The 26087-nt window shown below is 47.0% G+C and overlaps 1 protein-coding gene across 3 annotated transcripts; it reads right to left on the reverse strand.

Moving 5' to 3' along the window:
• Window positions 1-205: 205 nt before the first annotated feature.
• On the reverse strand, window positions 206-24842 carry CD34 (CD34 molecule). 3 transcript variants are annotated; one of them, XM_019514040.1, is made up of 8 exons: window positions 24569-24841; window positions 12506-12709; window positions 11443-11705; window positions 10092-10169; window positions 6867-7017; window positions 6403-6455; window positions 4446-4610; window positions 206-2470 (listed from the first exon to the last, which is right to left on the reverse strand). In XM_019514040.1, exons 1-8 carry the CDS (start codon window positions 24618-24620, stop codon window positions 2279-2281), a joined length of 1158 nt encoding a protein of 385 aa, XP_019369585.1. In that variant the 5' UTR covers window positions 24621-24841; the 3' UTR covers window positions 206-2278. The 3 variants fall into 3 exon arrangements, with proteins under 3 accessions (XP_019369585.1, XP_019369587.1, XP_019369586.1); XM_019514042.1 differs by lacking the exon at window positions 206-2470 and adding an exon at window positions 3788-3978 and having other exon boundaries at window positions 24569-24842; XM_019514041.1 differs by lacking the exon at window positions 206-2470 and adding an exon at window positions 3788-3981 and having other exon boundaries at window positions 24569-24842.
• Window positions 24843-26087: the final 1245 nt, after the last annotated feature.

Genomic DNA, 26087 nt, shown 5'->3' on the forward strand with positions numbered 1-26087 from the left:
AAAACGTGAAATCGGAGACTTTCACTGGGGCTGGAGCCTCCGGGCACTAATGCAATACAAATAACGATGAAAAATGCTGCATCTAGGCAAGGTAGACGTTAAGCCTTAGCACAAAAAGCAGGCATGATGACACTTGACCCCTACCAATATTCCTGTCAGGCCAAGAGATTTCAATGCATATCTGAGCAGAAAAATCAGCCAGAAATAAGGTTTAAGAGTTTAATTCTGAAAAAGTCATTGCTTTTTAATATTTGATACATGCTTTCCACTCGCTCCAAAATCCCATTCATTGAAAGCCTAGGAGAGTGAGGGCATGCATGCAAAAGAGAAGAAACACTTTCGGCTCACGCGGTTTTGAACTGGAAAACAACTTCTTAATGGTCATCGTGGCCTCCTGTCATCTTGGCATTTAACAGAGCTGGACTTTTTTCCCCACTAGCAACTGCAAAAAAAAAAGTCCATTGTTTTGCAAGAATAAAGCAGGGAAGCTGGGTTCAGCGCTTTGCTCTTTTTACTGGCTTCAATTAAAAGCTGCTATGTAAAAAAAAACAAAACAAAAAACGGCAAAAACAAACACAACCTTTAAAAATGTGGGGTTTTTTAAATATATTTGAAGTGACTTTAGAACCAGTGACAAAGGCCTGGTTGACAGCCCCAGAAATAACATCATCCTCTTCAAACACAGTGTGGAATAATCATAAAGCACAAAACCTAGGAAAGCCCAAGCTGCCTTCCCCTGTATCCCAGTTGCAGATGTGTCCAACTCTTGATAAAAAAGGGTGATGACCTTCACCAGCTCAGCTTTCCAGGCCCAGCCCCTGTGCCAAGGGCCAGACCATCCTGGAGCTAGCAGTGATGGGGATACATGTTGGCTATGACCCATCTCCAGCTCCTCATCTGCTGGCCACCAATAACTGGATCCTACAGCAAATGTTTTTAGCCACCTACTGCCTGGGCTTTGCCAGAATCAGTGGCCTTGAGGTCAAAGTCCCCTGAGCCAGCCATCTGCACCTAATTTCTACAATGAAGTCCCTCTTCCTTTTAATAGTTTCATACCTTTTAGAGGCTCCTGTGGGCTTCTGTATGCCCGATTCAGCTCCCTCACTTGAACCAAGCTAAATGGGCTTGACTTAAGGCCCTTTCTCATCTGGTACAACTCCAGTCCATGACCAGGTGGGGCTTGTTTTCAGCCAGCAGACTTACCGGTAATGGTTGACTGCTCTTTTTCATTTGTTTCTTATGGCTAAAGAGAGAAAAGCCTTCCCATCGATTTCTTATGCAACCCCCCTCCTTGAATACAGAGGGGCAAAGATCAGGAGTGAGAAACCAGAGGGCTCATGGCTGAACAACAGCACACAGACTGGTAGGACGGAAAGAAAAGAAACCATTCAGCCGAGACTATTCCCACTTGAGCGGCAGGCCAGATATGGAAAATTAACATACAACATCAGCAAACTCCACGACAGCATTAAACATGTGAAATGAAGGATATAAGGCACAAGAAGGGGAATTAATTTACTCGTGTTCTTGAGGGAAGAAAGAAAGATGCATTTAATACAGAGATGAGGTGAAAACAAACCATCCCATCCAAACACCCCAAAACACTAGATCAGATACCAATGCGATCAAGGGTCCAAATGCTTTCCCTGGATTTGGAGTTGTTTGAGGTCTGGATCCAGCTTTTGGTGGCTTGTGCTCACCCCTTGGCAGCAGTGGTAGACACCTGTGTCCAGAGGAAGGTGAGGGAGGCCGCATCCCCACACGCTGCAGCCTGGTTAATTAAGAGCAACGTGTGTTGGAGGGACAGAGATAACACTCAACCTGCTCAAGAGGGGTTGAACCCATACGTGGATGCCAGCTTGTGGCCTCCCTTCACCTCCCCTGTGCTGAGCTGATTTCTTGGGATGCTAACGCTGCCCCTGGGTTTTGGCACGCCCCCCACCCCCCTTGCTTAAGGGATTTGGATACTGGGTCGTTCTAAGTCCACCCCATCCTGCTCTTGGCCACTGGAAGAGCAAAACCAGGTCCATAGATAGCCCCACCCTAGTCCTGCCCTAAGCCCTGGGCAGCGCCAGGCTTCAGCAGTGCTGCCCTGTACCATGCAGAGCTGCATCACCAATGGGGCAGAGCGCTGTGTAGACTGCAGCTTTCGAGTTCATTGTAGAGAAAAGGTGTATAATTCCCGGCCTGGCCGGGGGGGGTCCTGTCCTTGCTTGCCTCCCCTCTTCCCCCCCTCCCCTTTCAAACCATGCTGAAGAGGCCTTTGCCCTGGCGCACATCACATCTCCGTGTCGGCGAGAACGTGAGGCCTGGCAGAGCGTCCGTTTTTTGAGGCCGTCTGGCCAGTCCCGTTCTCCTGAGCTCCTCCCTTGAGATTCGGCTTCTCCTGCGGCTCCGGCTGCTCGTGGGCACCCACGGAGATCAGCGTGTTTCCCTGGCTGCTGTTTTCCATGTAATAGGGGTCTTCGCCCTAGACAGGGACATAGATAACAAACGCAGAGTTAGCGGAGAGAAAGGAGTGACAGGAGCTATGTCAGTGCCACGTGGGGGCTCAGCCTTGCCCCCGGAGAAGGGGCGCAGGGTAGCAGCCAGCACAGATACCAGCTTGGGCTGACATGGAGAACAAGCCCCACTGGGGACTTCCATGGCCTCAATTCTTCTCCATGACCTACACGTAGAAGTCCTCAATTTGGTGCTGTCTGGATAAACAGGCCCCAGGCTCTTGAACTGTCCTAGGCTCGGACAACTGCAAACCCAGCTCTGTTTTTCATTTGGGTCAAATGAAATATTTGGGAAATTTCCTTCCTTTCTTCTCTTCAGCCTGCAACCTAGTGAGCAGATGTCAGGGGCCTGAGCTAAGCACTCCCAAGTTAAGCGTGGTGACCCGAGCTGCACCTCCAAACACAGACTCATGCTCTGCAGGACAGCATTATGGCAGAGCTAGCTAAACCATATTGCGGGGTGGAGACCCATTTCACATCATCTGAGACAGGGGGTAAGGGACCGTGCTGGAGACAAACTAGATGGACGGTGGACCATCAGGATTGTTCCACAACTCCCGAGTCTCTAAGATCTGGCAGCAATGCCAACCAGAGCCAGTGCCACAGGGCGCTAAACGAAGTATGCTCACCACACAGTGCGTCGGGAAGCAAATGAAGAACAACCGAGGCTGAGGTCCTCTAATTGCTCCCTCATTACTGCTCACAGAGCATGGGCTGGAGCAGGGCCAACTTCCCATCTGCTCAGTCCCCTCACCAATGTGTTTCAGCCCCATCTTGGAATGGGATCTTGCAGGGCTGAAAGCGGCCTCCTGGGCTATTGGGTCCAGTCCCCAGCTCCTATATATGGAGCTCAGTGGCTGTGGCCCAGGCTGATTCTTGGCCTCTTTGCTTGCACTCTCTTTGTCCTGTGCGCTAGAAGCTGAATTTAGACCACCACATTCATTCAACCTCCATTAGTAAGCAATGACTTTCAGTGACAGCCAGCAGAAGATGGGATCCAGTGCCCTACAGCATCCCAAAACCACCCCTGACACCCCAGTCCATTGCACATTAGCTCAAATTTGCATTCCCCCATATTTTGGCAGGATACATCCCAGAATACTGAAGTTTATTAGCTTCTTACAGTATATAGTTGCTCCCGTGTTTCCCTTTCAGTACCACCTAGACTAACATTGTGGGACTATACTTTTTGGAAGGATTCAAGTCTCCATAAATCACTGATAGGAAAGGACCCCGCAGAGCTCAGCAAAATCTGTACATGGAAAAACGTATATAGGAGAATATTCTCTTTCTCGATATCCTTTATTAGCATCATTTGTTAAGTGGGGGAAACAGCTTTGATTACAGCACAGATACAAGAGAGGTGTAGTATAACTTAGTCTTTAAATGTAAAGCATGGGGGAAAGCGTGCCATTTTTCAAGGGCAAATTAACAGGCTTTTGGAGTCCCTGGAGGAGTCTTCCGGGACGAGCTCTTACAGCCCAGTGAAAATATGTTTTAGAAATGGAAGTGAGAGAGAACAAGGGAGAACGGTCCCCAAGTGAAGTCAATGAACATTTAGCGTTAGAGAGGAAGAGTGATTGCCTTTCACTCTCCATGTGCTAGACTTGGGGGTGACTGATTGTACTGCACACCCCCTTGATGCATTCACCTCTCTCAGGCTGGCTCAGCCGTGAGCCCCCAGGCTTTCATTCTCCCTCTGGGGGTGTCCGAGGTGGCATTCAGGACAGGCCCTGGCTGATCAAGCTGTCTCATGCAATCTAGAGATACATGAATATACTATAGGCCATTAACACAGAAAATAAGTTCACAGCTTCCACCTGCCCTCCCGAACAGAGAGCATCAGTGAGGTCTCGGCAGTGCTCTCTGGGGCCTTCCCCCCCCTCCACATTCCTCCAGTAGTTGGGTATCTCTCTACTTGTTTTGCCATCTATAAGCACTAACCAGCCTCTCTCTCATGGGGCTCCAGCTCCGTCGTTTCATAAGGAAGTATGCAGCCAAACCCAAAATCGCCACCAAGAGTCCAGATGTGACCAAGGCAATCAGCGTCTTCCGGGAAAAGTCCTGGTGATTCCAGACCTCCTCCTTCTTGTAGGATTCTATACCGAGCTGGAAACACACCAAACAGAGCCATGAACCTCAAAAACAGGGAACTTGCACCAGCATCACATCTTCTGAGAGCGCTTTGGCACCTTAGTTGAGCTGTTTTCCAGCTCAGCTCTACCTGTGTTTATGAACGGACTCCACCCAGCTCCCAAAGTGATGAATGGATGGTACTCCCAGTCACTCCAGCGGGAGCTGGATCGGGGCCTTGGGGCCAGGCCGACTGCCCCAGAGAGGGAGATTCTCCATCCCCAAGACAGATACAGCAGAAGCAGGGACAGCTTCCCCCACGCTTCCCTGCAGCATGCTTCACTTCTGACCTGCAAAGGCCAACTACAGCAGTAAGAAACCCCTTGCCAGTCAGTCCTTAGCCCCTCTGAGACTGACAGCTCTCTCAGATAACAGGCACTGCAGGTGCATGTCATGCTATATAACATTATTCTCCCCATCTTTTGAGTCCTGAGCTCTTTGCACTCTCTGCTGACCTTATCCACCCAGGACTGAAGAATTCACCTGCAGTATAAGCATCTTTCTTGGAGCCCTGTATTTATGCCTCCAGTGAAGGTCTCCTCCTCTGATCAGAGGGCTTTGCCCCTGAGGTCTGCAGCACACTGCTGCACAGATGTATTATCGTTGACAGGGTTACCGGCTAGCTGCTATTTGTACAGCCGTTACCAGCTTGTGGTGACCTCACTGGAGTGTTGGGAGGACCCACTGAGTAATGGCACTTTGAAGAGGTAAAGCATCAGCTAAGTGCTGGGTGTTATTTTTGGGGACCCATTGTGAATTTAAAACATACAGTATCTGCTACTGTAAGCATGCAAGAGTACAGGACACCTATTCTGGAGCACTAGAGCGAGTGTGTGTGTGCATATATGTGTATGCACGGGTGTGTGCACATATGCATGTCTATGCATAGCCATGGCCTGGATTTGTCTAAGGATCTGGGGTTTCCAGCCTGAGATGCATCAGAAGGGCCTGGGTTTCAGAGGGCAGGTACCCAGCTCTGCAAACTAGACCTTTCTAAAGACTCTTACCTGGGACACCCAAAATTAATAGTCACGATTGACTATTTAGATCCTATTTTTTTATAATAGGAAGGCACTGCGTGCTTAATGCTTATTATGCAGAAGATAAAGTAATAAAAGGTTCTGTGATTGAAAGCAACTGCAAAAGTTCCTGCTTTTGCGAGGAAGTAACAGAGCAGAGGCAGAGGAGGCTCCTTGTTAGATCTGCAAAGCCCTGTCAGAAGGCTTACAGAGCGAGCGGCTCGTTTTCAGTCCTTTTGGGACTGGCTTTTCTTGCAGCCTCCTGTGTTGTAATGCAATACTGCAGCATTCTGCCAAGTGCCAAGTGAAGATGGTGCCTCTCTGCCTCCTCCTATTCCCCACGTGGCAGTGACAGAAGTCAGCCACTTGTTTATGTGCAGATACTCTGAGCATATTCTGAACTATTGAAATGCAGGCAGGGAAAGGTCCCGGATTTCTCTCTGCAGCAGATACCGCACGGGCAGCGGTAGGACAGCCTTCTCTACGCCATGACGGACCTGACGAGGATCAGACCAGGGGGCATTCTCTATAGTGCATTAGGTAGTTTGGCACTGGGTATGACCCCAGTTCACGGGGAGCTGGGCTGATGGCATCTTCTGTGCTCTTTGCCACAAAATGCCCCTCCGATGGTGACAACTCTGTTACCACCAACCTGGGCTGGATCTGAGCAGTCAGCTTAACAGACTCTTCCCTATCCCGAGCACCCCAGCCATTGCATCTCCCATCCCGCTCCAGTTGAAAGCATTTACCTCTTTCAAATCAGGCTCTGAAATCTTGAGGTGGTTTAGGACTGCTTTTGCATCTATAGTTTTCAAGAGAGAAAGGTCGTATGTTATACAGTATAGAAGCTGTCGGGCCAACACTTGACCAGTTTGCAGTCATACCGAGAAGACAAGCTGGAAGCTCTACATCCCTCATCCAGCCATGGCATGCTATGACTAGATATAAGCCATATCTCCCTTAAGGCTCAAGAAGGGAGAAAAGCAGCTGCAGCGGTCTGCGTTCCAGCCTGCCGTTATGGTTTTCCATGCATTCAGACACCTTTGATCGCCCTGAATAAAACAAGCTATGTCCCTCCACTCTCCTCTTGCAGATAACACTCACACTGCCCTCCACCAGCGCACTAAGTTTCCTGCTTCTCTTCCACCCACCTGCACACATGTGTGCATGCTTGCACACACACGCGCGCGACAGAGAAATGTGTCTCACTGACCTGCAGTGTCCCCTAGGATGAGCAGCATGCAGTAGGGTTTCACCTCCGATTTAGCCAGTTCAACATGGCAGGGAGAAGTAGGGTGCAAGGCCAAGAAGTCATTACAAAGCAGCTGCCACAATCTCCTTCCCACCTTCGCTTTAAAATGATCCTAGGAAAGTCCCAGAAGGAAACAGCCAATAAAGTGGTAACCCGACCAACACAAATCCTCCCTCTCAATTAAACCTCAACTATACCCCTTGCTTGTGTTACCGTCGCCAGTCTTTCTCTTCCATTGCAATAGCTCCTACAACCGGCTTACCAGGGCTGGGCTTTGTTGTGCGCGTCACTGGCCAGACGTGCAGCAAACGTCAGTGTGATACCAGTTCAGACTGGGACACAGCATGGTCAGAAGAACCGAGAACCAGACTGGGAACCTCACAAATGTGAGCCCTTCCTTTCCACTATCTCGTCTGACATTTAATTTCCATGTGTCGGCTTCCCCATCACCGGGAGGATATTGGCCCTTATCTGCTGCAGAGGGCGAGTTTATGCTGGTGAAGTGACATTCGATGTTATCGACAATGGAGTCGAATGTTATTTTTATTGAGCCTAACTGGAGCATCGGCGGGGTTTGGGTGTGTTCCTTCATGTTTTGGAATGAGAAAGAAGCCAAGGGAGCCTGTATTGTTTTGGAACTGCAGAAAGTCTGGGAAACCAGGAAATAACAGAGAATCATTTGGCTTTCCTGTTTAGGAAATGCCTTGAATATTTCTGAGCAGGCACTGATCAAAGGCCGGGCAAAGAACAAAACTTTCTCACTTCTTGGAGTTAGAAAGACCCCATGGTGGGCCGTGTCAAGGAGGAGAGAAGAGCTGCTTTTTCCTCCTCTTGACCAACTGGTGCATGCGACCATGTGGGTGCTTCTCCTAAAACCTGTCTGCATGCACGCACACAGACACTGTTTGGGGGTCAGGGCTAGGTTTGCTGCCTTGGGAAATCTGGTTGCATGAGGCTGGCAGGACAGCTCAGGGCATTAATGAGGGGTATTCAGTCTTTCAGCTTCAGACGGCTTGAAAAAACCCGGCTTGCATCGGCAGCACATAAAAATTATTACCACCTTGACAGCTGTTTGATGTCACAAGGGAAAATGAGCTTGCCATCTCAGAGGGCTGGACCAACACTACTGCATCTGAACATCCCCTTTGTGGGAACAAGTCTCGGAGACTGACCTGCGCTCCCAATCCTTGTGGCATCCCCAGCGTGATGTAGCCAAGCTGGTCTCTGACTATAATTGACGTCTTTCCTTTGCCTAGAGGGGTCTGTGCCTAGTTTCTTTAAAGACCTGCCAGCCCTCCCAAACTCTTTTCTCCCTCTGCCTTATTCTCCGTGGGATTTTGCTGGCCAAACCCCTGACTTTCCTTACATCTGCTTTCTTGAAATCAGCCTGTTACTTCAACTTTTCCTTTCCTAAGGATCACAAACTCTCTCACTTCCTGGCCTCATTTCACCAAAGCCATGGCAGAGCTGTGTCACTGATGGCACTGATGATAAAACCGTTTACCCTTTCTCTTCTAGGGGAAAAGAAAAGAAAACAGCCCTCTAAGATTGCTGTCCTACAGCATGTTTTGGGCAAGAGGACCAAGATGGGAGGAAATGCCCATGTGCCAGCTTCCTTGTTCTGCCGTGGAAAGAATTGGGGAGGGTGTCAGAGTTTCCTTTGCATTGACTGAGACAGACACCAGCATCATGTTCGCAGGCCTTGCAGGAAAAAGGAGAAGCAACTCAGCCCTTCTATCTGCTCTCCTTGAAGACTCTTATCTGTTTCCCAGGAACGCAGATTGAAAGGCCAAATAGTTTTTCCCATCCAAAGATTAGCTCAGATGGAGGCATGCCATAGATTAAAGATGCCTGGAAAAATCCTGTTTAAAACTGGCATGGCTTGAACCTTTCGGTATTATGGGGTTCCAAATATGGGAGCCCTCAGCCGTGAATTGCTACACCGTCTGGAGCTGAAAACCAGGGGATAGGTGTTAGAGGGGCTCAGTGAGTTGCCCAAGGCCAGGCAGAAGGTCTGTGGCAGAGGCAAGAACTAAACACTCAGTCCCAGCCCAGTGCTTTAGCAAGAAGACCCTGAACTGAGATTTTTTTTGTACCGTTCTCATTTTCTATCTTTCCTCCTTTTGTTCTTGTTTGAGACTTGGAAGCTTTGGAGCCTTGCAGCGATGGCCGCACTTCACAAGACTCACTTACTAGCTCTCTTTTCAGCACGGGGGCCTTCCTCAGCCCAGCTCCTTGGGCAGGGAATCTCAGTTTGGCGACAGAAATGCATCAGCTCTGCACATCTGACAGGTTTCCGTTTTGCTGCCCACTAGATGGCATCTGTGATCCCAATAACAGGACTTCCAATGTCAAGCTTTGCTCAAAGGCTTTCAGCCTTTGTGGCAACAGGTATGATGCCAGCTGATAGGCGTTAGAGGAAGAAATGAATAGCCCAGCAAGAAGCTAACCCTCCCAAGTGATCTGTCCGGTGGGGGGAAGTTACTCACCATTAGTTCATTTTTTGTTATTTATTATTGCTGTCTCACAATTCCCACAAGTTTCCTTACCAGGTGGCACTTGTTGCATGGTTTTCCCCTGATACACAGTAGATTTCCTCCCATAGCACAGCATCCTAGCTGATCCTTCCCCATCAATCTGTTCTGAATTTTACAAATACTTAATCATTTGAATGGTGTCCAGCTGCCAACGAGACCAGAGGCAGTTCACAGAAATCCAGAATTCCCTTTTAAGCCACTGTCAGAGGTCACAGCCAAGCCTATGATTTCCCACCCTCCCTCTTCATCTCATCAGACCTAATCTCTTCTCTGCACCAGTGGGCAGCAAGGATGAAAGGCTGTTGGGGCAGGAGGATAATTCATCCACGTGTTTGTGGATCGAGTTAGGCGAGCAGTGAGATAAGTGGGAGACACAGGGGGTCGGGCTGGCCCCGAATTGTACCACGACAAAGGGAGACATGTCTGAATTCCTCCAGGCGGTGCCGGCGACCATCCCCACGTGCTCAGCCATGCTCCCTGCAGCGGAGCAGAAGCAGCATATACCAGCCACCGTGGCTTGGCTATCCTGACACCATTGCAAAAACCTGGCCCAAGGCCTCAAGCCTCCCCTACCCACTCCTGTGCTGGGTTTGTCCCTACTGCTTTAAATGTCCAGCACTGTCCAGCCTCCCGCGGGGTTTTAACTTACACACGTGTAGGATGCGTTGAGTTGCAGGCATATCACATGAGGTTTCGTCACGTGCTTGACCCTGTGGCACGTGATGCTCTGGAAAGCAAAGCAAAACGAGGCAGGCATTTGTAAAGAGCAGGGAGAGACAGAAGCAGGCCAGGGCATCTGGCTGCATCCCTTGAGGCCTTTAGACTGTTTGCCTTCATGACTCTCAATCCCCACCCTCCCTCCTCAGGGGGCTATTGATCTCTGTGTTTCCCAGGTCACCTCCTGTAATTAGCCCACATTAGACAGCATTCAGGAAGCTTCCCTGGAGCTGAGCTCCAAGCGGCTTTTCTGTGCCCAGATTTGCTGCATCCCGGTTACTAGGTGCGGCATAACTGCACTAGTGCTAATCTTTGCAGCCGCGATAGGGAATCAGCCCGTTATGATTCATGTCCTAGGGTGAGGTCCCTTGCTCTGCTGCCCAGTTCCCTGCTAGTCCTTTAAAACTCAGCAGAGAAAAAGCTCCAACTTCATTGCCTTGAAATCCCTCTGGCGATTCTGCCCTTGTGATGACGGTTGCATTAACAGCCCTATCCCACGAGTCCAGCTGGCTTCAAGTCCTAATGTAGCCATCACTAGAGAGGCCTTCTGGAAAGAAAGTATTCTGATGGTAAATCTCACCGTGTCGGGAAAGCAGGAGGGAGTGAATACAAGCAGGCTGAACTTCAGCAGGGAAGGTGCAGCCAAGAATAGTGAAGTCATCCTTGTGGAAGATAACTCAGATGAAGCTTGAAATCCATCTGCTGGGCCTGGTTTGGGGGGAGTGGGAAAAACCCTGCAGCCCTGGCTGGTTGCTTTTGACCCGAAGGATGCTATGATGTGCAGTGAGCTACAAGCTTTGCAAACTAGATCGCCTTCTGCCTGCTGCGGAGCTGCTCATCCCCACCCACAGAGCAAGCAGTCATGCACTTGGGTGCACTACTCACATACTCACAGCCCTCTTGCTCACCTGAAAGACGGTGCTTTCCAGCACCCCTTTGCAATTCTTTACTGCCTTGGGCAGGGGGGAAGAAAGGCAGGAATTTAGGAATATTAACGGATTTAGCTTAACACCACCTAGGGGATTTTTGGTCTGCTTCTCTCAAGTTTACCGAGGGGAACGGTGGCCAAGATCACAAGGCGAGGTCATGTCAGGGCAGGGACAAGACCAATGTCCTGACTCCTGATCTTGCGACCTAACGACAAGGTCATCCCGCCCCCTTCCCCTCTTATGTACAGCAATGGGTCTGGTTTAGCACACTTTGGCACTAACAAGCCACAGCTCCTGAATAAAATCTTCAGGAATGATATGCTCAGCAACACACAGTCAAACACTTGCTCCTACCTCTGTTCCATTACTAATTTCGTTTCCTGGGCTTATGGTAACGGAGGAAACAGTGTGCTTTGTGCTGCCAGGAGTAGCAGTCCAGGCTGATTTCAGAGTTGTGTTTGGCAGTGTCATGGTGGAAAAAGATGATACTTCTAGCTGTTGAGTGGAAGATATATTTGTAGCCCGAGGCTCTGTTGCATTGCTGCCCTCATAGCTGCACTCTGTGGTGGGTGGTGGGCTGGGGGCTTCAGTCACGTTGACCGTTTTCAAAGTAGTTCCTATTTCCAGGAAGGAAAGTGTATGAAAATGCTGAACAACTTCAGAGCCAGCACATGTCACTACAGTGACTGAGGTGCAACATGAATTTGTCATAGAGGTGCCAAATCATTTCCCTGGCTCTATGAGACGTGCATCTTAGACAGACTTCAGAGCTACCTGGTTCTTACGTGCACTTCATGATCTGCTTACAATGGACTCCTATGCATATTGCAAAACAGCATAAAGCTAGGCTTAGTCTCTAAAACCCACCTCCTCTGGGCTGCTCCTCCCTTCTTGTTGAATGTGGAGCCCTTAAATATACAGATTTACCCACCTGAAAACATTGGAAGGGAGAGCATGCGTCTCTCTAAGATGATCCATCTTGAATCTGACCCCCTGTACCAGAGCAGCAACTTCTTACATATGCAGAAAATCAAATGGGAATGCAGAGATGTGCAAGGTGAACGCGTCAGCTGAGCACAACAGTGAAACTGGCTCTGGGGCTGTGAGGTCAGGGTTGAGCTGACCTTTTATCTCAAGCAATCATTTAACAACAGGTACAGACCAAACAGTTTGGATATGGAACCAAACTTTCTGGGTTTGAGGTACAATTTTGGGCCTGTTATAAAGCAAGGAGCTAGGAGCACAAAATATAGAATCCAAAATGCCCAAGTGTCGATGTAAAGATGCCTTTGGATGAGACAACCTGTTGTCATTTATCTGTTGGGTGGGTTCTTAGGGCACTTGCATCCCTTGTAAATCCGATAGCTGAAACACACTCACAAATGGAAACTACAGAGAGGGCAAGCAAAATAATTACCATTTATCGATATGTTTTTTGCAGTCGGTGGTGCTAAAGTTCCTGCAGGACTGCTGGGCGTTGCATCTTCTGGGCCTGCCTTTGTCGTATTACCATCAGCTGTTTCTGGTGGCATCACCAGGGAAGTTATAGTAAACGTTGCATTTGTGGCAGAGGTCTTTGCTTTTGAAGTGCCATTGGTGTCTGTGTCACCAGAAACTACCTCTGCGGAGGGAAAAAACAGAGAGTGCAGAGGTGTAAGTCAAAAGCACAGCGTGACATATGACCTATAAACTCTAGTGGGACTCTGCTATCTCTGTCATGTGGCATCTGAGAGCCCTTTGTGGAGGAAAAATAATACGTCTGTAGTGCTGCAATGCCTTGTTTATTGTACGAGGTGTTTAAAGGATGGTAGAGCAACCTGCTCGATCCTTTGGATGTTGGGGGGTTATTGGGAGGCTGGAGCTGGGTCACCCCTTGCCTGCCCCCAGAAAAGATGTTCTTTCAAGCTTTTGGGCACAAATGCCCTTCTTTAGGCATAGGGAGGGTCTGCTGGTGTTTTGTGTGCTCCCCTGGGTGAGCAGGAGAGCGCACAAACACACGCAGAGTCTCCCTGTGCCTGAAGAAGGGTGTTTGTGCCCAAAAGCTTGCAAAGAACAATTTTTCCAACTATTTAGTTGGTCGAATAAAAGATACCACATTTACCCAAAAAGCCTCGTCTGCCTATGCCCTGAGACCAACACGGCTACAACCAACACCCCAGAAAAGGGGCAGTGGCAACTGAGGAGCGATGCAGAAGGCCCCTTCCCTCTTGCTGTGCCCTAGTCCTTCAAAAAGGCATGGCAAAATGGTCCCCCAGGCTGGCCCTGCTCCAAAGCATCACTGCGTCAGGCCTGTCTTGGGGACTGACTCCCTGCGAGCGGCTCTGATACCACGAGCACATGGCACAGCTCCCCCAGAGCTCCCTGTTGATCAGTTTTTCTTGCTGTGCAAATGGGGAAGAAAGGACTTTTAAGGGCTATTTTCACAAGGCAAGGCTTTTCTATGTCAAAAAGGGGAGAGAGGCCTTATCGCTCCTATGGAAAAAATGCAGGGACCAGTTGTTTGGAGTGTTGGTCTCAAACGCTCAAACATTCACGGTTATCCTGGTTACTCCAGCGTCTCCATTTCCAGTTTTAACTGGGAGTTGAGCAGAACTGTTGGCATGATGGCTCTTGTTCTACTTGAAGCCTATACAAGGAAGGGGAAGAAGAGCTCAGTGTGGGACTGAGCACGACAGGAAAGATTCAGAATTTGCAAAAAAGATGCTTGGACAACAGAGAATACCCAGTTTCCTTTTCCCTGGGGTCACAACCAGCTTTATGGCCTGATCTAAAGCCCTCTGAATTCAGCAGAACCATCCCCATGGGCTTTAGGTCAACTCCTTGCTATGTGCAAGCAATACAGTCTCTTAAAGGCAAAAGTGAATAGTTACAGATTCATCAAATATTCTAGTTTAAGGTTTATAGGTCCCCCTGCAATTACCTGTTGTGTTCAAAACATGCCACCTCCAGCTCTCTGTATGAAATAATCTTTAAACATTGATGAAAACATTTTTTTTCTTTTGGTGCTTGTATAGACTTATTATGCTTTCTTCCTGGAAATCTATTTATATATTTTTAAGTAAGCTTCAATGCCTACTTCAGGAGCTGTTCCTGTTTATGATTCTGCTCCATAACTTCAAGAGAAAAATAATTTCGAAAGAAATCGGTGTTTCTGCCCAGGAGAGGCTGGACTCTTAACACCTCTGAGCAGAACTATTTTATTACAAAAATTTCCTCCCCCAAAAAAAGATTTAGCAGAATTGGTGCTAAATTCTGATCAGCTGCTCAATTTTCCAAGCCTCGAAACATTACAAATATGACAATTAAGTGGTTTGAAAAATTTGCAAGAAAGGGGAAATTACTCCTTGCAACAGATAATGATGCGACTGTACTAGGAACCCAGCCTAAGACACGCTTCAGGAGCAGGTGGCTCCAGCTGCGATGGTTTAATAGATCATACAGCCTATGGCTATGTAACCAGACAAGAGATCAGCCAGAAAGCTGGCTGGCAAATCGGGGAGACTCGGATCTTCATCACATCCTGACATAGGCATTATTTTGGTGCCAGGCTCACACCTCTTTGAAGGTCTATCTGCTTCTTGGCCTTGCTATAGGAAATGGGGAGGAGAACTTGATGGGGCCATTTTTCCTAGTGCCCTAAAGAGGGACAGGGCATGCCAGGGGTGCCACAGCTGAGAGCCGATCCAGGAGCGGTGCCACCCTCAAGTACTGTCTTTAGGCTTAGGTATGAAACAGCATCAGGAGACACTGCCTGCAACTGCAGACGAGATGGACACAGGGCCCATTATGCAAAGCACCACACTCAAGTGCAATTGCCCCAAGAACTTATAGTCCAGGGAAGGTTTCCAGGTTGTAGCCATACTGGTCCAGAGGCAACAGCAACCAGCACTCGTGGTAGAGGTGAGATCTTATTAGACCAACTAGATTTTTGCAAAAAAAGTTCTTTAATTGCAGGCTTTCAGGCACAAGCACCCTTCTTCAGGCATAGGAGAAATGATGGTAAAAGTTCTCCTAGGTGGAAATGGAAGTGCATATTTCATAGGAGAGTTGAAGGCATAGTAAAATCTGCTGCATAAAATGAACTGTTCCAAATGGGAGATTTTACCACACCTTCAACTCTCCTATGAAATATGAACTTCTGTTTCTACCTAGAACTTTTACAATCTTTTCTCCTATGCCTGAAGAAGGTGCTTGTGCCCAAAAGCTTGCGATTAAAGAACTTTTTCCGCTAAAATCTAGTTGGTCTAATAGAAGATCTCACCTCTACCAGATAAGAAACTTGCTCCGAAAAGGCCCCATCGTCCTCAGGGGCAGAGCTGCATTTCAGACAGGCCTGGCTAAAGTCATTCATGAAATAAAGGTAAATGCGATGCATATACTGCCTTTTACTACAGAGAACAGGTCCTACTGATTAGCACAAGAGACTGGGTATCCACACTCTATGGCTGTGTCTACTTTTGCTAAAAGGGAAGGATAAACACCCAATCATAGTGAAAAGGCAGAGGTAAATTGAGCTAATGCAAAATATCCTAAGGAAACCTGCTGGGATACAGTGCAGCAAAGCCTTACTACAACCCACTTACCAGTATAATGAGCATTGTCTCAGGCCAATGGCAGGAAAAGGTGTAAACTTCTGCAACCTACCTACTTGTGCAAGGCTGTAACAGGCAGGGGTGGGAAAGGTTATCACTGGTGAAGATCCACTTACATCTTGGAGGGTTTTTTTTTGTTTTTTTTTAGTTCTTTATCATTTTCTGCCGGTTACTGAAACTGCTGCTATTCTTTATCCATAGACCCCCTAATCTTTTTGGAGACTTAACTATACAACTTCCAGTCACATCCACTTTGCTCCAGAAGAACGTGTGTAACAAGTGCAAGTCAGGAGAATGAGGGAGCTGATTAGCATGGTAAAGACAACCGCGCAGCACAAAACCGTCGATGTCAGAGAATCGCTCGTACATTATAGGCGGGCACACAGCATCCGTTTGGATTTAAAAAAAAAAAAAAAAATCTGCGAAGAATAACCTTGCCATCAAACCGCAACCTCCAATTCCCGACCGTCAGAGACTGCTGGTTAATTATGACTGTTCAGTTCACACCAGGTCTTACAGCTTAGGAGGGCCAGGCATTAAGGGGAGTTTTGCTTGTGTAGCCAGTGCATGATCGGGCTTAAAAACCTCCAAGGATAGAGATCCCACCACCTCTCTAAGTAACTTGCTTCAGTGCTTCACCACCTTCCTAGTGAGAACATTTTTCCTAATATCCAACTTCAGCTTCCCTTGCTGCCACTGGAGCCCATTGCTCCTTGTCCTGTCGTCTGCCCCCACTGAGACCAGTCCAGCTCCATCCTCTTTGCAGCCCCCCTGCAGGGACTTCAAGGCTGCTATTCAATCCCCCTCGGTCTTCTCTTCTCCAGACTGAATAAGCCCAGTTCCCTCAGCCGCTCCTCGCAAGCCACGTGCCCCAGCCCCTAAACCCCTAAAGAAGTCTTTCTCCTGCAGCCCTCGCTAAGTGGCCAAGGCCCATAGGGGCAGGATTTCAGACCCATCCGTGTCCTCTGCATTCCCTGTTGGCTGCCCCACACTTGAACACACTGATTTCAGGCAACTTCCAGGGTGCGACTGTTTTGGTCCCATTTGGAGGTACTTAACACTCCTCCTGTACTGTAAAAAGAGGCTTGGCACCCAATTCACGGGCCTGGATTCTACTCCGGAGGTCATGGACCAAAGCTATACTGAACTGAACCTCGCCCTTCATCTCCATGCCCCATTTAGTCCTTATCCTCTCTGCTAACATAGGGCCAGATGTCTCAAATTGCTCAGCTGTTATTTAGGCACCAGACCGTGAAGCCAGCTTTTGGGAATGGCTGCCGAGTACTTTGGAAATCGGGCCCTGTGGAAGCTGGTTGTGACAGATTTTTTTTCTGCATCTCATTATCAGCTTCTGAACTATCCGCCCCACCACAAAATGCATTTCCATGAACCTAAAAGCTAGAGGTGGGACACAGAGCTTATGTCCGCATTCGAACTGCTGCAGCGCTCAGGCATGTTGGGATCTGGGATTTCTGGTTCTGGCCTGATTTTTACTTTAAGGAAAGAGACGCTGGAATTGAGATCCATCTTGTGGACAAAGAGTTACATCACTGAGTTTCTCCGATAACAAATTTTAACAAATCAAGACCAGGAGGCATGATTTCATGCCCAGAATAATAAGTAGCACAATGTCCAATCTCTCCTTTTCACAAGGCTTTTGTTTACAGGGACCTCAGCAGGAAACTTTACCTCATTGCAATGATGTAATGCCTTGAACTTGACCTCCCAAAGTGCCACAACCACCCAGACAAACACCTTTGAACTTTTCCAGATGTGTCTAAAAACACCAGAGCTGTTTGGCCAAGGTCTTTATACCAGCGAGTATTATAAAACAAGGACTGGATCGTTCTTATGTTGTAATTTGCTGTACCATTTGTTCTGCCTTCTCACAAAGACACGCATGCTCCCCACCCGGCCCTGGCTTATGCAACCAGCTTAAAATAAAATGAAGTATTTGCACCCAAGAGATCCTAACAATACTGATGAGGACTGTAATGCCACTCTCAGGTGGGGCTTCATTAAAACCTCAGTCATTTACTGCACAGCATATTTTTACTGGTTTTGCAAAACTTGCATGAATGTATTAGTGTTGAAGGCTTGCGATTTCAAGCCAAGTGATGTATTAGGCAGGAAGCAATCCAAGCGAGTAAGGCCAACATATGAGAAGTAATGTCTTAGCAAGCTGTGTGAAAAATCAACCCTTTTCATCAAAGGCTTTTCCCCGTACTTTTTTTCTCTTTCCTTATTAAGCTTCGTACAGAACGACAGCAAACGAGCTTCCATTCAATACGTGCGATATCCTCAATAATCTCTTAACATGCATCAATACCCTAATGGATGTAAAATGTATCTACTGAAGTCACATAGCAACAACATCACCTTAACAGATCATTGTCCTACGCCCACCTTCCACCCAGCGCTACTCAGTCTCCTCACTGGCAAGGAAGTAAAGAAATACACATAGATCATCACTGGACAGGTCTCAACAGTTTATAGCAACAGCACATTAAACAAAAAGATTTCCTCCTCTTATCTGTATCATCACAAAATCTAAGGTAGAGCCTATAAGATGCATGCAGTCCTTTGGGAACTAGCTCTCTCTTCTATTATAATAATAATAGTTGAAGATAAATGATTTGTCAAATTCACCTATGCTTTAATAGCTTTTAAAGGAAAGTTTTTAGAGCCAATACCAAATCCATGACTCATTCAAGAAACCATATGTGGCCCTACTACTGGCAAACATCCTCCACCCCTGCCTGGGGCTTCAGATGTTTCCAAATCATTTGGCAGGCATCCTATGTGCAGGCTCAAGCCCAGAGGCTTGGGATTCAGATGCCCCGGAGCTTTGCTTGCCCTCGGCCCCATGGCCGCAGGAGCAAACTAGGGAGAGGTCTCCCATTTCCACGAAGCCGAGACCTTCCTACTGGAAACGAAAGCGGGAGGTTACCTATACATGACCTCCGCAGGTATTACCCCGTGCCAGAAAAGCGGTTATCCCCAGCGACTAGGAAAACCGCCTTGGTGGTCATGGTGTTTCCCCTGCCAGGTATTGATGGCCTTTACAACATATCCTTCATCTTTAGCTCATCTAACTCATCCTTACAGCCCAGGTATAATGAGCTGCATGTTACAGACACAGAGAGTAAGGCAGAGATGAAACAGTATGACAAAGGCTGCAAGGGCAGAACCAAAAACTCAGAATCTCCTGGTCCTGCCCTAAGATCACACTTTTATTGTCAAATTTGATTTTTTTTTTTTAGCTGGACTGATACAGCCGGTGCCTTGGTGTGAGGAGGCTGTGATGCAGAACTTAGTGTGCTCTCTGGGAGGGGAAAGCAAGAGAGAGCAAGGGCTCACTGCTCGAATGGAAAGCAGCAGCACACCTTTGAGGGGTCAGAGCTACACTCCTCTAAAACCTCTAGCTTTACTCATCTCCTGCCCCGTGGCAGGAATTCAAGCGGGTGGAGCCCTCTTCCCTCTGGAAATATCTGATAAAATCCACCCCCACTTTTTCCTTTTCCACACAGCCTCCACAGGATATGGGTGTGGGGTCTGCAGTCACGAATGACACAAAGAAAAGGGCCAAGGGAACGTGGGAAGGAGAAGGGATGACAACTCAAACCATTACATCACCCTGTTGAGCTGTGAGCCGACTCACCTAATCAACACTTCGCTCTGCTCAGCCAGAGCTGATTAAAAAAAGAAAGAAAGACAGAGAGAAAGATTTTGCTTTGGCTCATAGCCTGATTTAATGTCACTAGCTTATCTAAGAGTTAGCGTATGAGCCCAATATCTTGGGCAGGATCTACAAAGCTTATGGCTTACACAAATTTCTGAAAGTTGAATCTGAACTGCTGGTTCTCTTAAGCACCTTCCATGTCAGCACGTTTTGCAGCGCTAACTTCTTTGTTTCTATAGGATCGTGGTAAAGGATATGTGCATTAAGACAACAGCATGCAAAGCAAAAAGACGACCCCAAGCTCAGGACTGGCACGCAGAGCAGTCTCTTGCACTCGTGTCCATACGTGTAGTTCTGCTCGGGGCACTACTAGGGCAGTCGCTCTGTTCAGTCCATGAGCAGCTCTCCCTTCCCTGGGTGTACACACACATTGTCCCAATTCCTGCTTTAGTGAAGCAGTTAATATTGTGGCTACGTATGATCACATATTGCTGAAACTTGGCACGCCGTTACATTTCTGAATGTCATCGAGGGCTTGATTTGGGCTTGCTTCATGCTCGGCTGAATGTTCTTATTTAAACAAATGGATCTGCCCATCTCTAGTGATTCAAAGCCTGCGTTATGAGACGGATTGTGTGAGCAAATATTTTTCACTTAGCACCTTTCAATCTTAAGTATCCCAAGGCACAATGCATGTTATGTTTCCATACAGCACACACCGAGCTGTTCCTGGGATGGCAGGTTGGCACTTAATTGATGTATAGCAGCTTGTGCAATGAGGAAGGTAAAAGAAACGCTGTGATATGACACAGAAGCAAATGCCAGCTGAGGAGAAGCATGATTTTGTGGATAAGGATGGCCAGGTCAATGCACTGACCCGGAGCTCAGGAGGACAGGGCTCTATTTTCTGGTTCTGTCACAGACACTGTGTGACTTGGGACAAATTCATTAGGTATTAATTTAAGTTGTATCAGAAGGCATGGTCACAAACCAGGGTTTTAGACCTGCACAGCGGAAGCATTATATAGCATGCTATTACAGTGATGGGAAAGTGTCCAATTTGCTGGGCTATGAAATATCACACAGCTGCATATTATCAGTTCACAGTAATATTACTTACCTTTTACTTAGCACTTTCCATAAACACAGTTCAAAGCATTTAAAAGAAGAAAGGGCCTTGTCATCCTCATTTTACAGAAAGAGGAACTGAAATGCGGGGAGGTGAAGTCACTTACTACAATTCACACAAACAGTTTAGTGGTTGAACGTGGGAAAGACCCCCTAGGAACAACTTCTAAAACATATGAAGAGTAGTCGATAGAAAGGCATTGAAAATTGCTATAGCAATCCAGTGTGAATTTTAGTTCTCTTCTAATATAAGCACTAGTTTATATTGCTGCTGATTTCATGACTGGATTTGCCCTTACTCTGTGCATATTCCAGCTTTACAAGAGTTCAAAGTATCATGTCAACACATTTTTTCTTGTAACACCATAGACGTGCTCTGTTCCTACTTACTGCCTGTCACTGGGGAAGATGAATCAAATGACATAACATAACATTATAAACCAAACAGACAATGGTCCTACACCCATGTTCTTATAATTGCAGGTCCTTAACGCCAACTCTTCTCTATGAAATGACACACTTAAAGTGGTCTTGCCTTAATGAATGCGAGTTTGAAGAAATGGTGACACACCTATGCCACAGCAAAGCAACTGGAAATGGGCTACTGGAAAATCTACTGGAGTAGCTACTTCCCCATAGCTCCTACAACGCCCTTCGCAAAAGTTGGGTCTTTCCAACTCCCGTCAGTCAAATACGGTGCTTACTGAACCCCATCAACACAATGTGTGTGTGCCTTTAATCTTTGGATGGGCTAGGAAAGAGTTCTGCATTGTGCACAGACGTGCAAAAGAGTAGTCGGTGGGGAATGCACCATTCAAGTTCGGCGTTGGTGACTTCCGGACCTCAGTTGGCAACTTCATGGCCTTGTGGGCTAAATCTTATATCAGCTTGTTGTGCCTGAATGTCCCTTATATAGCTGCATATGTGCCACTTTTGCATTTTATTTCCACCTGTGCTTCCCATCTTGGCAGGCTCCACTATAGCCACAATGGCACGGAGGTAGCCCTGAGCAAGGGCTGCAACCGCTCCATTGCTGGGCTGAGAGGTAGGCCCCTGCTCTCTTACCATTTACTTCAGGATGATCCTTTCCTCACTGGGCCATGAACTTTGCATCTCATTTGTAATTTCATTGCAATACCAGGGCTGGGGCAAGATTTTACCAAGAACTTGGGCGAAGCTTGGTGGGCCCCAAGGCCTGAATCTCAGGCAAAACCCACAGGCGTATTTTTGACCCGCTGCCAGGCAAAAGACGGCTCTGAGTGCTGGGATTTGTTCAAGTCCCACAATCAAATAAAACTCAGTGGGTAGCCAGACCCCCAGCCTTCTCCACCTAGAAACATTGTTCATATGAGTACCTACAAATGACCTCATTTTGCAACATTTCTTCCTTAATGGAGACAAGGATTTCAGCAGCGATTTAAGTGACGAGTGCATGGAAGAGCTAAAAACTGGGACTGGAAAACAAATCCCTGAATTACAAGCTGGAAAATGATAGCACAGTGCCCACTTCACCTGTGCTGACTGCTTCATGTTATAATGGCACTAATGTATTTATCCTTGAGTCTGTAAATGTTTCTGGATACTTGAAGCAGACATAGTATTTCAGGACTGAAAACTGATGAAACTAGAACCCCCCCCACCCAGGAAAGGCAACAGGCAAAACACTATTTTGCTTTAGGCACCTCACTGCCACGTATGTAGTTTCTGGCAGCTGCCCGCAGCTTGCAACTCAGCTTTGCATGCACAAGTCTGTGTGCACCCAACTAAGCAGGCCAACGAGGGCACCTGTGCACAGATATGTGCACAAGGCTGATTTAAGGTCCCACCTTTTAGTTGCAAAAAAATGTGACTAGTGGGCGTTACACGCTTGAAGCGGCAGAGGGGGGCACCCGCCCACTGCAGCTTAGTTCCAGGCACAGCTTATTCAGAGGGGATATGAACCTTCATCTCCTGCCTTGTACCAAAGCGCTCTAGCCCTTAGGCCACAGGCTGGCCTGTCCTAGGTCTTCCCCCAGCTCTAGCCCTGAAGCTGACCTCCTGGGCAGGCAACAGAGGAAGCTAGATGAAGCAGGAGAAAGAGACCTAACCCCAGTGTGCATGACTTCCATGAGGTGGATGCTCTTGTGCACAGGAAAGGGACCAGGGTTGAGCCTGGGACCCTGTTTCCAGTGGGAAAGGGAATTTCCAGGTGCTGTTTATTCATCCTGGCTACTCAGTATGAAAAGTAAAGGTACAAGGGGCCTCTTCAAGAGGAGGGCTGAAGAGACCTCCGTGTTGTGCCTAGCTTGTAGTGTGGTGGTTAGAGCACTTTGCTGGGAAGCAAGCTCTCGCTCCCTCTGGGTGAGGACAGCCCAGGACTGGGGCCTCCTACTGCCTCGCTGCGCGGCGGACGAGCGGGAGAGCTCTTCTACTCCTCCTCTGCTTTGCTTTGGACAGATGCACTCGCACAGCCGTTCTGTTTTGCTACAGGGACAAACAAGCTGTGCACAAGTGCCATAAACCACAGGTACGCCATTGCGCATATGCTATTTAGGCATCTACCGTGCAACAGATGTAGCTCAACGTATCTGGCAATTAAAATAGCTAGCTAGGAGATGATAGAGAGCTGGAAGGAGAATCCAGGATTTGTAAGAAACTTATTGTGAAACCTTCACAAATTCCTCCTTGGCCTGAGTTTCACTCACAATTCCAACAAACAACAAAAAATATCAAGTTAAGGTGCTCCGCCCCTTGGAAAAAGAAAATCACATCCTTAATCTCTCTGTACTTCATATTACCCTGAACTATATTTGAAATAATAGTTCCCTACTCCAGCAAATGTTGGCATCTTATTTGGTGATTGCAAAGTGGTGCAATTTCCTGTATAAGTGCAATGCAGTGACTGGTCCAAAAAAACGTATCATATTCTGGACACAGTGCAACTAGAAAATTAAAAAAAACAACCCAAAAAACACAACCCAAGCCAAAGCTAGCATCAGATAATTTTGTCTTCACTTTTTTCATATCACAAGTGACTCGGGTTTCTAACGGCAGAGGAACACTTGCATACAAGTCTTGCTAGCTAGGCACCCCAGAGCGACACTTCTGAAGTGTACTTTTAAAGGCTTCTTTGTACATTTTCTTTCTGTAAGATTAGTGCCCGCTGAAGTCCAAGGTGAAATGGCTCAAATGAGCAAATGTACATCTTGCCAGAGTCAGATCAGAGTGAACTTGATCCTTTCTGAAGTTTAAACACTGCAATAAACAAAGAGGAGGAGGAGCAGAAGGTAGCCAAGCATTTAAGAGGATCTACTATCTCACATTCCAGGGACTCGGGCACAATTATAGCAGGTTTGATACCCAGAGGATCCTGAGGTACACACAGGATATGGCACATTCGATTAAAGAACAGTCTATCTTCAACTTGTTATATCCAGGATCATTTTGGAGATTCCTGGTTTTGAGGTAAAAGAGGTAATGTTTTCCCCCCAACAAGGTTAGACACTGCCTTTTAAACAAGCTACGTAAGGAAATCCTCTCATCATTACTAAATAAACATTTTGCAATGCTGAGTGTTACTTGCAGAAGTATGATAGGAGGATTCCCTGTGTTCACTAAGCATAACTTTAATCATATTTTTAAGGAAGCGTTTAACTTTCATCAAATAGTGATTCAAGTTGGAAATTCTGCATCAGTGCAGACACACCAGTTACTTGCATTCGCCGGATGGACTCGGCACACAAGCACGGTCAACTTTAGGCTTCCACCTAACATCCTTTCTGCTGGGGAGGACGTTGGTTCCCACCTGTTTAAATCATCACTAATTCCTGTTTGGGATTTTCATTCTTTTTGGGCATTTGGGAGGGGCTGGATTATGCCAGCATCTCTCCTCTGTATTGCCTTTAGCACCAGGCTCTCCACATCAGGTTGCGATATGCTCTACTTCTATTGAATACACCTTACCTGACAGCACTCTCTTTAGTTTGCTATTCCAAGAACATATTATAGAGAAGAATTAATTGTCATCGTGCTGCTCTATTTCATGCCTGAAAAAAAAAATGAGTGGCTATAACTGCATCGTTTTATGTTTAATACTCACCAAGCAGGCTCAGAGCACAGAGAGCTGCCCAGAAAAGCTGCTTCCTCTTCATTGCTCTGAAGCTTCCCAAAAACGTCCCTGCTTGTGGCTCTCAATTAAAACTGTATGTTGCTCTGAGTAATCTTGAGTTTTCGAGTCCTGCTATTATTGAGGCTGCGTGCAGCTTTCCTGTAGCTCCAGTCTTGGCGATCAGCAAGCCAAGGGGTGGATATTCCTTCACAGAGGTTGTGCTTCTGCTTCAAGACTGAGGTGGAGTTTGCCTGAAGTTTGATCTCATAGCTCTATATACTTTACAGCTTCTCACCATCACACTGCACCACCACATCCCACCCTCCTTTTTTTTTTCCTAGACATCACATATACTTAACTCTTTCATGGAAAAGCTGGTTTCTTTTACTTAAAAAATGAAGACAGTTAGAATTTGCTCTGTATGGAAAGTCTGACTAATGTGCCTTGTGTGGGTAACCTCCCTTTTTCCCTGAGTTTTATATAAATCTGTAAGCAATATCCATGTGAAATGAAAGTGTTAAAGCTATAAAGCTGCGCTATACACACAAAACTATATTGCATATGCTGTAGGGTAACACTACAGGAACTTCAAAAGCAGATTTTAGCACCTTGATTTTTTCCGCAATCAAATAAAGTGATGATCTGCCCCCCAAAACCATCACTGAACTAAACAGAAACAACTCAAGTTACTTCAGCCATGTGGAAATCACTGAGACCAGTAGGTAACATGGTGGATGGAATAAAGGCTTTTGCAAGGGACGGGTTGCATTGGAGATAGACCTGTTGCATAAAACCTTGCAGGGGAATGCCTAGAAATGTACTTGCTTTCTGCCTAAAAAAATGCAGTTATCTAGACACAAACTGGTGTACTAAAAAGGTCAGACTTGTTCTTCACTACTACCGCAGAGACATTTCTCATGCCAAAAATCAAGGCAAAGTGGCCTGGGCTGAGCAATGTGCTGCTGAGGTTAGACCGCTACTAGTAACGGAGCTAAATAGTTTAAAAGTGCAGCACAGCTGCGTAGTTAGTGTAGACACTGCCCCCATCCCAGACCAGGTGGTCAACCTGGCCAGGTAGCCAGAGAAAAGCATGACTAGTACCGTTCAGGTAAACCAAGGAATCCCACTTCTTAGTCCCATAAATTCATCTCTGTTTTCTTTCTTATTTTATTTCGTTTTCCTTCTTTTTTTAACATTTTTCTTGCTCCCCTTCTCCCAGTGGAAACACCCCCGGCCCCTCCTCCACCTTAAGAATACAGTCCCCTTTTCTGTTTTAAGACACAGGTCAGATCTTGATAGAGACTATGAGAGACACCTTCCCTCCCACATCCTCCTCTGTTTGAGAGTGGAGCAAACGTATGGCAACCAGACTCATTACTTATGTTGAAATTAAATATTTGGAAAATATGAACTATTCTTGCAGCCATCTTAAATTAATTTTAACGTGTGGAAACAAGACATCTGGCACCATGTGACCACCAATCCTTCAGCGGCCCAGAAACAAATGCAA

This window comes from Gavialis gangeticus, unplaced genomic scaffold, assembly GCF_001723915.1.
Source record: "Gavialis gangeticus isolate Ggan-Ray unplaced genomic scaffold, GavGan_comp1, whole genome shotgun sequence".
NCBI lineage: Eukaryota > Metazoa > Chordata > Crocodylia > Gavialidae > Gavialis > Gavialis gangeticus.

Coding starts and splice junctions, on each gene's coding strand:
- CD34 (XM_019514040.1), bottom strand. CDS start 24,620: ATGAAGAGGAAGCAGCTTTTCTGGGCAGCTCTCTGTGCTCTGAGCCTG. Junction 7,018..10,091: donor TCAACGCATCCTACACGTGT/GTAAGTTAAAAC, acceptor GGACTTTCCTAG/GATCATTTTAAAGCGAAGGT. Junction 2,471..4,445: donor GCCCCATGAGAGAGAGGCTG/GTTAGTGCTTAT, acceptor GTCCCTGTCTAG/GGCGAAGACCCCTATTACAT.